This window comes from Rhipicephalus microplus, chromosome X (genome assembly GCF_043290135.1).
Source record: "Rhipicephalus microplus isolate Deutch F79 chromosome X, USDA_Rmic, whole genome shotgun sequence".
In the NCBI taxonomy this organism is placed as follows: Eukaryota; Metazoa; Arthropoda; class Arachnida; order Ixodida; family Ixodidae; genus Rhipicephalus; species Rhipicephalus microplus.
In genome coordinates this window covers 154,016,147-154,032,021 of record NC_134710.1, presented here as the reverse complement: position 1 = coordinate 154,032,021, position 15,875 = coordinate 154,016,147, and the positions used below count along the sequence as shown (strand labels likewise).

The 15,875-nt window shown below is 42.5% G+C and overlaps 2 protein-coding genes across 7 annotated transcripts in view; one reads left to right on the top strand and one right to left on the bottom strand.

Annotated features, from left to right (window-relative positions):
• Positions 1–15,875, bottom strand: part of LOC119177052 (uncharacterized) — an 87,277-nt gene that overhangs the window by 38,721 nt on the left and 32,681 nt on the right. For all 4 annotated transcript variants that reach the window (XR_012887058.1, XR_012887059.1, XM_037428414.2 and 1 more), the window contains one exon: positions 13,090–13,466. Coding sequence is in view for 2 of the 4 variants with exons in the window: in XM_037428414.2 (XP_037284311.1) it covers positions 13,090–13,466 (377 nt within the window). In the remaining 2 variants the exon portion in view is untranslated. The remainder of the gene's footprint in view (positions 1–13,089; positions 13,467–15,875) is intronic.
• LOC142775835 (uncharacterized) overlaps positions 12,243–15,875 on the top strand; it is a 66,537-nt gene continuing 62,904 nt past the window's right edge. For all 3 annotated transcript variants that reach the window (XR_012887060.1, XR_012887061.1, XM_075878045.1), the window contains exon 1: positions 12,243–12,380. The gene's annotated coding sequence lies outside the window, so the exon portion shown is untranslated. The remainder of the gene's footprint in view (positions 12,381–15,875) is intronic.

Sequence of the window (15,875 nt, the reverse complement as noted above, 5' to 3'; positions counted from 1 at the left end):
AGAGTGCATATTAGTTGGCGACACTCACTCACACACACAAAGGGTTCCCCGTTCTGCGGCCGACAAGCTTACGTTCACTCCCCCACAGCCGCTGGCTGCAATCGTTGCATCCAGGAGTTTCGACACCACCTTCCCGTTTTCCCTGATCTCTAAATTTTTTTTAAATTCCCGGCTTGTCTCTAGTTTTCTTCTAATGCCTGCTTTTAAGCCCTTGGCACCTTTTTCATTAGTTCTGGTTATTTCCGAACGCTGTCACATTGTGGTGTCACGCATATCCTGCAAGGCCATGTGAAACTGATGTTTGTTTTCGTAAAACAGCTCGGGCACCCCTTCCAGTGAACAAGTTCGGCTGTTTGTGGTCATTCGTGGAACGGCACACAGATTCAAACTTACATCTCCAAAACATGCAAGGCAAAAAGGTGCCTAAAAGCAGCTGGAGGGCGACAAAATTTATATTTGAAAAAAATATATACTGGCAGCCGACACACGTTGAGAGCCTCCAGCCGGGAGATTGTGAGGAGGGTCGTTTTGGAAAGAGCTGCGGTAGGAGAAAAAAGATGGCATAAATGATCTGCTATAATTGTCTCTGTTTACTTTTCCTGTTATTTGTTATTGTTGTTTTGTTCTGCCTTCATCTTGTGCGCCCAACTTTTGGCTTATGTGTCTATTGACAATAAAACCATCCATTCGGTCTTTTCATATTAGCCTCTCCACGGGCACTGGCGAATCCCGATAGCACTCCAACGCGCTTGTCTTCTTAGCAGTCTCCGTCATGCGGGGTTCTGTCATTCATTACTGTTTATTTGTTCTACTACGTATCATCGACGAATTGGCCCCTGTGCTCGCTGAAACGAAGGCACATGTACTCGACTGCCTTACAACAGTCATGGTTTTGCGATGTGCAAACATTAAAACGAGGTTGTCACTTGACCCGGCCGTATATTATTATATATATATTTTTTTTTCTGCCTAGTATCAACTATCAAGAAATTTGAATGGAACTTTTAATGATGTATACTTTCGCAGCCTCTTCAATAAAGTTACGAGGAGAGGGTCACCATGTTTGTAAAAACCACTTTTATCCAGTGTTTGAAACTAATTACTTTCCATGAATAACATGGAATATTCAAATCATGTTTCTTTCATATGTTTTCAGCTTACAAAAACTATGAACGTATATTGCCAAATGCCCCAAAAATTAGTTTTCAAGCATTCTGGCCGAAAAAACGCGAAGGTGCTGAATAAACACCACAGAAATCGAAATACTTTACTTTAACACATCTTCATAAATAGAACAACGACTTTGTCACGCATTCAGTGCCATATGGTTCAGCTACATGCATTGTAGATTTTTCTTTCAGCCTCAAAGCAAGAAGCTGGTTCTCGGGAAAAAAAAAACTTCAGGTGCTCGGCACGCACACGAAAATTCAAGATAGCACCTACGTACTGTACTTAATACACGATATGTCATCACTACGATAAATGAGATAAAAAAACACTGATAAGAACAACTGAGTGGTGACAACAACCAGATAAATTGCTGCGGCTGCTGCCCTGAGGGAGCCGCCGCCGCTTGTTTCTCCGACCCTCCTGTCCCCGCCCCGTCGAATTGCAGCGGCCGCACCAGCAACTACGGCTGACATGCGCTCTCCCATTGAAAGCCGCTTGACGCGGCAGGTCGTACTATGTGCTTTTTCATGCAGCGGCCGAGCAACAATATAAAAGCCACATTTTCACTTGGACCGCTACATTGCAAAAATTAAGCTGCAATATGAATCAAAATGCAGTTTTTCCCAACTTTGCCACAACATTTCGGCAATATTTTTGCTTTATTTGCTCCCAAAGTATTTCAATCATTTAATATCGGAACATATAAAACAGCAAATCTAAATATTATACTGGCGAAGAAATTTGTGCTTTTTAATAAAGGCTAAACATGCAGTATATTGCATTTTTTCGCCAAATCAAGAAAGAAAGATAATTAAAACAAAAATGAATAAACTATCATAGCCATGAAAGAGTAGCGCCTTGAGATTAATAAAAATATTGTTTCGTAATAGTTACTCAAAATAATAATATTATATAAATTATTTAAAGTGACACAGTTTCACTGGGGCACCCAAAGTTTGAAGCGCCCTCTAGACAACACAAAATTTTTCCATGAAGTTTAACACCCCAATAACTATTTCTCACATTTACATACACCTTTACGATTTTTTTGAGCATAATCGGAGATAGTTGAAAATTGACTGGGTACACTTGATATAAAAGGACCCCTCCCCCCCCCCCCCCCCCCCCACACACACACACACACGCATATATTGTAAACACGTTCCAACCACTTCATCGTTCTCACTTGTACATACCCTTAATCAATGTTCCTTCTCGCTGGTATTTAGAGCCGAGACAGAGACTGCGGAATGAATGGTTCTGTTGACCTTGCCTGCTCAAGTCTTCCTTTGCCTTTCTGTGGGGGTGGCCAAGTTCAAACAACGACCGGATCGGAGCTCCATGTGGGAAGCGAACTTAGGAGGACGTCGAGATCTTGACCCATTTCCACCATTCTGAAAGGCGCAGGAAGACTTGACCAGGCAAGGTCAACAGAACCATTTATTCCGCAGTGTCTGTTTCAGCTCTGGACACCAACAAGAAGGAACGATGATGATGGGTATGTACAAGTGAGAATGATGAAGTGCTTGAAATGTGCTTACAATATATATATATATATATATATATATATATATATATATATATATATATATATATATATATATATATATATATATATATATATATATATATATATATATATATATAACTTTACCTTTATTAACATGCCAAGCTTTCTTATACTGTTTACTGTTTCTCATGGCTGCAGCAAAGTTATAGTAGACAGTTCTAGAAGACTGCCTGTAATGTTTTTAAATGTTGACATACATGCCAGTACTCATCCTTATAGGTCGCGTATATGCAGGGGTAATTAATGGTCAACATGCGCCTTAAGGGGGCCCTGAAACACTCTTTGAGCTTGGTCAGGAAACGCTGCTGATCGATAGCCGAGGCCCCTGAAAATATGTGAGCCAAATATTACAGCTCAGCACGTGACCTGGAATGCACAATAAATTCTCAAAGTCAGCTAAAATTAGCGTTCTCTTCTCTTGAAATCATGGAACAAGCTAAAAAAATATCCCGGCATATCCATACTGATGATGAGTGGGCGAAGCAGTGGGATCGTTCAGTGTTACTGTAAATATCCCGTAACATTGACCACTCATGCATGTAAATGAGTGCCAAGCGATGTACAGTTATATACAATGTTTATTAGTCGTAACAGGTACGTTGTGTTGAGTTGGACATTTCGTTTTGGTTTGTGGTATCGGATCTAGCCTGAAGCTGACAACGACAAGGTCTGGGCGCAGTCCCTGGTGGTGTTATGCCTGGTGAGTGAGGCGTTGGTGTTATCGAAGTCGTTCGGCGGAGAGAATTACTCAGATTACTTTTGGCAGTGGTGTTCAAAGAAACCATCTTGACGTCGAGGATTTTTCACTGGATGTAGAACGCACCGATAGCCACAATGAATATGAACGGTCAGCTGCTAACTGACGAGCAGTCAGCTGCACTTCACGTCCCCTCGTACGTTAATGTTTTTTCATGCTCGTAAGTCACTTTGATTATATCTATTGTATATCCTTCAGCGAGCTCAAAATAAAAGTAGAGTTTTTCTTATGCACAACATTTAGCCCAATTACAGTGAATATAATAGAACGCCGCTTGCCGCAAACATGCACGAGCTCGATTAGCGAAGCGAAATGGTTAGAGCAATGACATATGCAGTTACCACTACAGTCCAAACTAACTTCTCTTGCACTTCACCAGTGTGTCTAAACGACGTTGTTGTTCGACGAATTTTCACAATTTCGACGTTGCAAAAGGCGTACGCGTGTATTCGTTACGATATCCTTGTCATGATCGCGCTGATAGAACCTAGAACATCCGAGTGCAGTGAATTGCGCACTGTTAGATACTGACCGTGGCTGTGATACAAGCGCTACTTAAAGGGAAGTCAAATGCTTGTGTTCCGTTGAAGAAGCAACTCCATAATGCTTACAGTGCAAGTAATGATGACGGCGTAATATGCTTGCATACCATCGCTACATTAAACATTCGGTCCCGTGCAGCTGCGACAGAGCACTACACTTAGTGGCTTACTACTGCGACAAATTCATCAGGCAGGCTCTGCACAAATTACCTCGTAGTGCCGTTCAGTTCATACGTTAGTTCGAGTTCGTGCAGTTTTCTGTAGCATGCACAGGATTATGCAAGGCATCGTAGATGCACGGTCGATCAGCTGACATCGCCACCCTTCGCACTGCAGCAAGAAATGAGGTAGCGGTATTTAACAGTTCCTATTGTTTGGGAAAGTACTTTGGCCCGTTATACACTCATACGAAGATCAAGAGTTCATCCGGTGAAAGCGGCACGGGTCGTATGTTTGTGTGTCTTATCTTTTCTTATAAGGTTCACAGATTGATCATCCTCCCGCAGCCATCTTGGATTGCACGGCACACCCCATATAGCCCCTGGGCAGTGCAAATGCTATTACAATTTGCAAGCTTCTTTCTATCGATGATCTCACTAATATAATTAGCACTCTTGATTGCATTTGATTATTGAATCATATTCCCTGGATACTAAGAAAGAGTGGTCCACATTATGAGTCTATCCCTTACTCCCAAAACAGACTGTTATGGCCAAGACATTCGAATTTGAGCAGCTTATTCAAGGTGCAAGGCAGGCAGATATATACTGATCTCCTCGCTACACTCAAGCTCATTTGTAAACCTCGCCTGTGATATACTTCATCATTCACCTGGTCACAGAGAGTGTAATCTGCAAGGCTTTCATTATTTCAGTAAATTCACAAAAGCTCCTGGCAGTACCAAGCACGGCTTCAAGCACGCCTAATATTGCATCATCAGTGCTTTACTTCCCCTCAATATGCTCGGCAACACAATCCGGGAAGTCAGCAAGCGATATGCTAAGTGGCAGCGCTCAATGAATATGTGCAATATGCTTATGCTCAGCGAAGACAAATCGGCGTGCGACGAGTTCCGGCTCGCATTTCGGGAGCCAACGCGCAGCTGCTGCGCGACGAGCTTGGTTGGGCGGCTGATGCGCAGTATACTCAATCGTACTTTCAAAGCGTCATTGGGCAGTTCGATTAGTTGCTTTTGACAAATCAAATGGCGGCTAGTTCATTAGCGCGATGACTTCGCCCACAAGGTTTGCATTCGTCTCATATAAGCGCCGTTAGCGGAGCTATCTAGAATTAGCCACAACTCCGAGCAGTAAGCTCTGCTGCAATGCCCAATGCCTCAAAACACGTCGTTTTCGATCGAGAGTACAAAGAGCGGTTCCGCGATGGTCTTTGTCAGGAAATCCGAAATGCTGACAAGCAATACCTATCATTCACCCCAGTTCTGACGGGTTGGTACGAGACGTCCATCTAAGATGTTCGCGGAAAACATGACGTTATTGCATCCTTGAGATTGAGCTTCCGCTAGCAGCGGTCCGATAGATCTAAGTATGTCACAACTCTAAACGAGCATTTATAATTACATACAGAATGCTTGCGCACGCGTCACTACTAAATGGAGTGATTTTTTACAGCTGTGACGACGCACCAAGATGCAAGCAGCAGACGTGCTCTTTCGGCTCGGTCAATAATGAAGCATGCTGGAGCAACAAGACGGACGCGGCCAATCAGAGGCCTTGAGATGACCTTTGGACATTTGCATTTTGCGTACTTGTTTTTAAATGAAGAAGTTAGCTGAGACGGGGAACTTGATAACGAAGAAAAGCTCTCTCCAACTAGCCCAAAGGAACGGTACTCAGTTGCGCTATTGCAGAGCTACAATTTTTAGAAAATAGGTGTTTTTCGCAATTCCCGCGACAATTCTTGCCATTTCAGCAAGTGCAACACATTTTTATTAAAATCACTTCCAGACGTTTTTAGCAGAAATATTTAGGAATTGCATATAAAAAGGACTGCAGAAACTAAAAATGTAATTTTCAATAAATTCGACTTTTTGGCCATTTCTCGGGATACGAAAGCCGCATCCCCCATTAATTAGAGCCATCAGCAAGCAGCTATGTTAACGTTTATGATGATAGTTATATTAATTACAAATCTGTTGAGCTCATGATAAAAGTGTTCATTATGATAGGTGGTCATGATGATGATAATGATTAATGTGTTTAAACAGAACCGTCAGCAGTCAAAGTTCCTATGTACATGAAGAAGGATGATAGACTTAGTGTAACTGGTGCATCCAGCATCCACATATGTGCACACTTCATGTAGAGCTGAAGCTGAATTTTCCAGTTTTTGGTTTATTCACATTTTCGTTAGTATTGTTATTGCATATGTGCAAAAAAATGTTTACTTGGGAAAACAAGATTGGCTGTGGGAAACAAAGGGTTAATCTACCACTGCGTCAGCCGCATAAGTTTGGAGCTTGTAGTCGCTATCGATGTTCGTGTCGCAGTGACTGTGGTTTTGTGCGCAGTGGTTGCGACTAACGGTAGTTCCGTTTTCAATCTGCGAGCATTGGCCGCGTCCATGGCTTCAAAATTAAGTTGCTCGTTGCTATCTACGACCGCGTCCGCCCCGGTTTTGTCCGTAACGTTTGCGGAAAGCAGCGTTAGTGGCATGTACACTTTCGAAGTTCTGTCAGTGTCGTCGTCACCATACATGACTGTGCCAAAAGCGATCACAGTTTCATCCACAGTGGTTCTAGCAAACGATAGCCTGTGTGCACAGGATGTGCACGTACTTCGAAGCTTCCAACATGCTGCTCTTAGTCATGGCCTGAGGGTTTGGTACCAAAGTCCTTATCACGCACTGCTATGTAGGAAAGTGTTCGGAACATCCGAATTTTGGTTCATTAGACACAGAAGAATTCAGCTGGGGAAACAACCAGTCTCGTACACCGAAATTCCACTGTAACAACACCTGACATTACACTAGTTCCCATTATAATGTGATGGGTTAGCAAAAAGTCTGGATTGAGTTTTTGTCAATGTGGCCAGATCACGCACAAAAATTGCAATTTCTGGGAGATTTTTCTGTCCACCGTTCAAACTTAAAAATAGTCGAAATATGGGATTTCAGAACAACTGCCTCTAAAATTATTGTTTTGTAGATGAATGCTGCAACCCAGCTCATCCCTCAGTAAATAAAACTCCGGTTAAGTGGAACATATTTTCTTGGTACCTTTAGGTTCCGTTTAATGGGGGACACCGGGCTTAGAAGGCCAAAAATCGCAAAAAAATCGACTTTTTGAAGCTGACATTTTCGAAATCTGTGCCTATTTTTGCACTTATCTGACAAGTTTCTAGCTTCTCGCGTCATTATTTCTGGCGCAAAATCAATTTATAACATCCCTGTGAGATTAATGTGAGCGCAAATTGCCGCTAAAATCGCACTTTTTCCGCGCCAAACTGTTGCCGTTACACAAGAGCTATCGTGTTCATCTTGGTCTCGTTTGGAAGGGTCGTTCTTCATCTTCAATTTCCCGCCACCGCTGGCTCACCTTGCTCATTGGTTTTTTTAGCAAAAATGCGTCATCGAGTAGCCCTTGCGCACAATTCAATGGGCTGCTTGGGGCACGTGACCAAATTTAGGCATCCGATTGGCCAAGGGGCGCTTTCGGCGTCTGCTTCATGATCGTGATGTGCACGGACATGCCCCATTTTGTCATGGTGCTACCGACTGCTTGCGGCAGTAAAGAAGTTCCGTGCTACAGTAATTTGTGAAGCGGGTGTGGCGGTGGTTCGTTCGGTGTGAACTTCAGAAAGATCCCCGCTATGGTTCAGGACAATGAGGATAACGAACTCGACGCGGTCAACGGAGCTCGCCGAGTCACCGGTGCAGGCCTAACTTACGTACGAGCCCGTTGATTGACGACAACGTTACTGAGAACGGCTGTGTTTTGCAGCCTCATCAGTTAGAGGACGGCAAGTGCAGAAGTGAAGCTACCAGAGATATCAATCTTTGTAGTGACGGAACGGAAGTGCAGTCTTATCGCTAAACCCGCCGATGTTGTGGTTCCCCCCGCCTGATGAAAGGACCTTGAACTGCGCAACGGGTCGTCAGAGTGGAGTACGCCGCGCGTCGACCAACAACAGAAAGTCAATCCGTTCGCAGTGAACATGCTCGCGGCCCTCGCAATGGAGGCTACTGACAATAGGTAGACTGCTTTTAACGACGTGTTCGCAACGTTTTCGCGATCTCAGCTCGAAAATGCAGCAGTCTTACGTGAAAAGGAAACTAACACCTCGGCACTCGTGTAGCCTCGAAATTGATGAGCGAGGGAGCAACTTTGATTCGTGACACTTACAGGTAACTTATTCTGGACAAGCTGGAAAACATCGCCAAGTTATTCGACGGATCGTGGATGACGCACTTACATTTGTCGCACATCGCCGTCAGTACAGTCACCGAACTGATAAGCAGCCTCGCGGCAGACGAACACACAGCGACTACTTGCTGCAGGACTAGAATAAACGACACGCTCGTACAAACAATCAGTCCTATTACATTCCTGGTGCATATTAACTGACTAAAAGTATGTGTGCCATGATGTTTTTCCCTCGGAACGGCGAAATTAAGTTTTAACAGCATTATTCTCGAAGCACAGATTTTGACCACTTTCTTTTGCTTGTTCGGTAAAAGTGGACCTAGGACAGTTAGAGCTAAAATTGTTTTTGGACAATGTAGCTAAATATGCACAAAAAAAATGTTGGGAGCCTATTTTTAATGGGCAGCTTCATTTTTTTTTATTTTAATATAAAAATTTCTGTATTTGGTTACATGCAATGAACTTTACTGTACTGTAATTCAAGAAGTACTTGTTCAATTTTCGATCAGCTTGCAGCATTGCACTCCTTAGGCTTTCTAGCATTCATTTATATGTCAATGGCTATGTAATTATAAGTGCATACATTTTTACAGTTAAAAATATTAGAATTCTTTGTTTTCTTCATTTTCTCAAAATGGCAATTTTGTACACCCTGTATTAAAATTACTGCAATATATCTGAAACTATTACAGATAGCATAATATTTTATTTTGCAGCATGAAGCTATATGTTTGGAGCACACAACATAGGAAGCAGATTTTGATTTCTCTTGATGCAAGTTTTTCAAACTAGTCTTCTGTGTGACCACACGATGGCCACATTCTGGGCTGTGAAGTTGAGTGTAGTGTAAAGTAAGAAATAATGACCCACTTAAAAAAGTGCTTCTTATGTTGCATGTCTTATGCTTTCTACTGTCAATCTCTATGTTATTTATAAATTTTTGACAGGTGGTTATTTTTCTATTAAGGTAAGAGCAATAGAAATTGTTATCTTGAGTATTTAATTAACTAACAAATGAAGCTACAGAAAAAATAACTACATTTTTAGAATCCAGAGAAAACTAAGTAAGCATGCCAACTTTTGTCACACTTGGTTCAAAAATAAATGAGAGAGCCCTAAGAACCATGTCCCCCCTTAATGAGTCTACTGTCTTTTCCTTACTCGAAGTGTATTCATCTTGAAGAATGCCTATTTAAATGTTTTCGAATATTCAAGCACGTAACTGGTCATTTCAGTGCTACACAGCCTTCATATGCATACACTATGACCTAGTTATTTTGTGCAGCCAACTACATAAGTATACAAACCGTGCGAGGCGATCATAAACTACCTGTCCATGCAACCTAATGGAAACCACAGCGCTAGGCAAAAAGTGGGTCAACTTGTAATTCACTAGCATATCGATTTTCTGCTGCCTGGCAATGCATTGTTAGTTCATTGCTTTGTTATACAGCACTCATGTGCATTGAGGCTGTCACACTTCTGTTTTGATAGCCCTATCACAGCAATTATAGCATGCCTGATGGATTGGTGCGTGGTGATATCAACTTGTGCAGAGGGTAGAGACTGATAACAATTATACTCATACTGCTCTCGAATCAGAAGCACACAGCTATGGCTGCCACAGAGCACAGTGCATAAGGGAGAAGGTGGAAATATTTGTGCCTGGAGCCATGGCAGCCACAGAGTATGTTACATAAAGGGGAAGGTAAAATATTTATCTTCAGTGAAAATATAGGCCATGACTCCAGGGTACGGTGCAGTAGAGATGGCAGAAATGTCATGATCAGGCAGTTCCCCACTTGCTCACATGGTCTGTAAACTTTTGGAGACAACTGTACGTGTTTCAAGCTTGCTATGTTTGAACGTATTCTCAAAAGAGCCTAATATGTCCACTGCGGTGGTCTAGTGGTTACTGTGCTCGGCTACTGACCCGAATGTTGCGGGTGCAATCCCAATCACGGCAGTTTTTTGATGAAGGCAAAATGCTAGAAGCTTGTATACTGTGTGATGTCAGAGTACATTCAGGAACACCAGATAGTCAAAATTTCTGAAGCCCTCCACTATGGCGTGCCTCATAATCATATCGTGGTTTACGCATTCTAAACCCCAGATATTATAGTATTATTAAAAAAAGCCCAACATATTAGCTGCAAGTATAGACCATGCTACACATAATAGTGTGCACCACAGTCACGTTTTGTAGTAAAAATGTTAACTGCCCTCTCTGTTCGTGGTGTGGCAAGCGCTCCTAAATATCTTCCAGCTTTTGAGAAAGTGCAAATACTGCCTAACTAATTAATGCGACTTCAGCGCCAGTGAAGCGATTTCAGCGCCTTTACAGACTAGCATTGAGACTGCACAAAGGCAAGACAGCAGCTACTGATGAAAGTGGCGGTACAACTTACTGGTCATAACCCTATCACAACAAAAAAATTGGGGCAGTGCATGCACCACAGCACTGTTGTAAATCTACTACCCACATTTAGAAAGTTACAATCCAAACACACTGTGCCACTACACCGACTTCACCTGCAACAATGGCTTGTTTGGCCATTTGATTAAGTGAAAGAATGTGGTGTCAAAGCCTACATGGTAAAAGTGGCAGGGTCGATGCAGCTACTCAAAAGTTGCCAACATTAGCCACAACAAAAAACATGCTTCGTTTGTTGTGAAATAAAGTTGAGCGCTGTGGCAAAAATGAATTGCACATGTGGTGCAAGAAGCAACTCGAGGATGGCATCCTAGCTCCAATTGTTGCTGCTAAAAAGACCAGCCTTACTCAGTCTTTCTGCACTAAATAAAAATGCAGTGGGGCAAAGTGCAGCTCATTGATAACTCTGGCATACCTTTTTTTTTTTTTTTGCTTCATGACCTTTACGAAAAACCAGCTTACAATGTCCAGTTAAAAAGCTAATCAATAGTGGTGAAGTTCATAGATAGAGTTAGACTTTTAACTGTAATTTCTAACTTTTTCAGTTTTTACTCTTAACGAAGTATTGCTGTATAAATATTTAATGAAACAAGTTTTCATGGGTAATCATAATATGGCTATACAAAGGGCTAAAAACAGAAACGGTAGAGTGCACAAAATACATCTGCTTTAAAATTTTCTCACTGTCATTTGATGTAAGCAATGAATATAAGTAATATGTTTTGGAGAAATGATTTCCCAAAGCGTGTTAGCATGGGTAGCACTACAGCCTCATCAGAACTCTTTTCTGAATGAACATATACAGGAAAAATGAGTCTAGGTTTTGCTGAGTCATTACAGGCGTTCTCAAAAAGGAGTTTCACTAAGGACATTTCAAGGTTCCATGAGCAGTCTGAACAAGCAGGACTGACCAATGGTGCTCACATGTGTTGCTCCTGAGTGTACAGTGGAATCCCAATAATATGACTTACAGTGGACCACGCAAAACCGTCATATAATCCAGGCATCATATAATCGAGAACCTAAGATTATAGGCAGTGACACTCAGCCTTGGCCGAAAATTGGGTACAGACGGCATGAATATGTCATTGGCACAACCTTATGCCTCCTGCAAGGAAAGTAGCTTAAATTACCGTATTCTTGCCAGTGGCAGCTAATGACAGCATTACTTAGATAGAGAAGGTGGGAGCAAATCTTAATTCACAACCTTAAAAGAATCGAATCCAACATGCATCTTTCTACCAATAAACAGAGTCCAAATATTTTCTGCGCATTGCCAACTGCCTGCCCTCAAAGAGTCAAACATAGTGTCATCGCTATCACATAATGGCGACGAACCACGAGTTTGCATAGAATGCCTTCGTGCACAACTGAACTGTGTGCGCTGTAATTTGTTGGCTTGTAAAGTGCAACTAGTCATGTTATTATGAATGCAGACGTCAAGAAAAAGTAATTTTTCATGGTGAAAACAGCTGCGTCGAGCCCATATCGTGCACAAGCCTATGACTGCGAGTATGACAAAGGCAAGTGATCAGCTGTTTTTACAAGAAAAAGTTTCCAAAGACGAAAGATGTGAAAATATTAGCTTTTCGACCGACTAAAGCTACTCTGTAGAGCTTGACATGGTAACGACCACAGATACGTAGGCACAAAATCGAGGCGTGGCGTATGTAGAAGCTCATGAACTTCCAGGAGAACAAAATTTCCATTCTAAGAAGACAGCCTGTCTCTCTACTTTTCTAATAAACCTAAAGAAACTCAAGTTTATATTTTGCACTCATGAATATTTGGACAACGTTTGATTCGATTAAAGATGGTTCTTTCTTTCAGACGGAATCTACAAGTGGTCGTAAGATGCATGAGTGTGTCTTGGTTATCTTTTCTAAATAAGGAATAATTTGCTCAAGGGACCCAAAAAGTTGCTCAGAGTAACCAAGCATTTCTCGAACACAATGCTGCTAACATGGCAAACATGGCAAAACCAAACGAACCTTTTTTAATGTGCTCTCAAATGAACCCTTTTTAAAGCCTTTCACGAACGAGTGTCTTTTGTGACGAGGTTTCACTGTAGCATAACCTACTTATTCACGTATATTAAAAAGAAAGAGAAGGCATAACTGGAATGAGCAATGTTTCTGGCAAATGGGGAAAGTTTCTGGCAAGTTTGAAAGATGCCCCAAGTATTCCTAATAAAAAGAATGTAGAATTTCAATTACAAAATGTATACCCCACCTGGCTTATTTTGCAAACAGTAGACCGTGCAACACCGTAGAGCTTCGCTACGGCACCATGTTTTGCTCCAGGCTCCTTGAGAGAGTAGACTATCTTAACCTTGTCTGCCAAAGACAAGTCCATCCTCTTTTTCATGTTGGGCCGTTTGCTTTCACGGGGAGCTGCCAAGACGAGTTCCTTGCCAGTCTTATTAGCTGAAGGCTGTGGAGGTCCACTGCGCTCTTCCTCGTCTTTAGATGCACCAGCAGAGTTCTCGGGAGAATTGCTGTTAGTTCCAACAGTTCCAGCAGAGTTTCCCATGTTCTCACCAGATGGGGAAGGGTTGCCAAGGTTGCTGCCACTGCCACCCCCAGTGGTGCTGCCACTGTGGACAGATGCTGGAGACAGCATATTCTCACTTACAATAATGTCAGAAGACAGGATCAGGCGAATCAAACACACCATGCCTACGACCTAACAGACTGTGCTTTTCATCAGAATCCCAAGAGGGCATTCACTGCAAACTATTTTCAGACGATAAGGCCAGCACTAACCCTCCACTTTTACAATACTCACAAAAATATGCATATAGCTTCCTAAGCTTTCAGATACCCTAAAATTTCGCCCATATAGCTTTAAAATCACAAAAATGTTACGCTCACAGTGGTTCACTCATCTTATGCCTGCACTCCAGACAAATTTCAAAAGGCAAGCAGTGCAGCATCCATTGTTTATGACGGCAAGATCCCATAATTTACCATGAAGGTAGTGGTACCTTCTATATAGTTACAACAGGATTTGATAAACACATTTAAAATTCGATACAATAAAGCCAGTTAAATCAGCTATCTCCTTTATTATATCTAAACATAGTTAAAATAAAATTTGACCTTTCATGCACAGTGTAGTCACTAAAGGCTCCTTTTCTTACAAGAGAAGTGCCAAAAGAATAAATAACACAACTACAAAAAAAAAACAATAATGTGAAACATCAATTTTTTTGAACCAGAGATCCAGAGAATGCATCGTTGCTATGCTGGCAAAGGTCTGTTCAAGACGGTCAGACATCACGCAAGAACCAAAAATAAATGTAGGTCCAACGCACTGTGGTAATACGGGATAAGCAAAGCTCCTGCATCTGTTCTGTGTTTACCACTTGTCACGAAAACCTTAGGCATTGTCAGGAGTGGTGCTACCAATGCTATCAGGTTCAGGCTCTGCTGGTGCTATCACGTAAACCGAACCACACCATTTGCTTTCCACTCACTTCAATGGACGCACAATGTCAAAAACCATTGCACACTCTACAACTAAGAGAGCTGCGGTCTGAAACTACATGAAAGCAAGGCGACAACGTGAATTACCGTAATTACTTTAATCTAACGCGCACCTTTTTTCCGGTTAAGCGAGTTCATAAATCACATGCGCGTTAAAATCGAGTGTGAAAAAAAAAATGAATACGGTCATTCTATTGCCATCGGCATTTTCAAAATGGCCGCCCCCTACGTTCTTCGGCATAGCACGTCGGCCATTTCTGCCTATGTGTTTCCCATGTGCGGCACTTCGTACGTGTGCTGAGGAGTTCGTCATCTTGTAGTTCATTAGCGTCGACTGCATGGAGGGGCCGACTCTAGAAACTCGATGAGTGCACCACGATGCCGCTTTTAAAAGAAAAGTCATCGCATGTGCCGAAACAGACGGAAATCGGGCCGCATCGCGGTCGTTCGGAGTTCCCGAAACGTGCGTGTGGGACTGGCGGAAACAAAAGCAGAAGATTGTCAAAGATTCATGCAAAGGCTTCAGTGGACCACAGCAGGGTCGGTTTCCGCAAATTGAAGAGCTGCTCGCCGAGTATGTGCTTGAGCAGCGAGCGGAACAGCGGCCCGTGACGAAAGAACTGTTCTAAGTGCGGGCTATGCAGTTAGCTTTAGAAAAAGGGCTAACGCGGAGCCAGTTCAAAGCGAGCAGGTGCTGGCTAACTAACTTTATGAAGAGGAAAGGCTTTTCCCTCCGAAAGCGAACGGGCCTGCGCCAAAACTTGCCAGAGGAGTACGAAGAAAAGCTTCACAGTTTTCAGAGGTTCGTCCTAAACTTGCGGCACAACAACAGCTACCTGCTTGGGCAAATCGGGAATGCTGACCAGACGCCTCTTTACTTCGACATGCCTGGCACCACAACCGTCGAGAAGCGGGCGAAGCAAGTTCGCATGCTGACATCAAGCCACGGTAAAACAAGAGTGACGGCAATGCTCCGTTGCACATCAGATAGGCACAAGCTTCCCCCGTACCTCATATTTAAACAGAAGACGCTCCCGAAAAGAGTCGTTTTCCCGAGCAGTGTGATCGTGCGGGCAACGAGAAAAATGGGTGCGCGTTGCAATCGATGTCTTACTTTTTTTTTTTTTTGTCGTGAAAACCGAGTGCGCGTTACAATCGAGGGCGCGGTAGAATCGAGTAAATACGGTATGGCACCTGTGCTTATGGTGCTAACACTGTCTATTTTTCGACATCTTGTGTGCATGGGTCCATAGAATAAAGCAAAACGCAGTACGGCTTCGTGAATTTAGGTTGTCGTTGTGCATTGGTTAAACAACAGTCTTTGAGGCCAACTTTATCACGGCACATCCACATAACTAAGCACAGTTTGCAGTGGTGTGGCTGGTAGGTGAAAGAAGCTCACAAAAAGAGAAAAAAATGGTTGGCTCCATAAAACTTGTTACACCCAAAACTTGTAGTCTGACCAAAAAAAAACTTTCATTAAAAAACTTTCATTGAAGATAAAGGCACCTGTTCCAATCGCTTTAATTG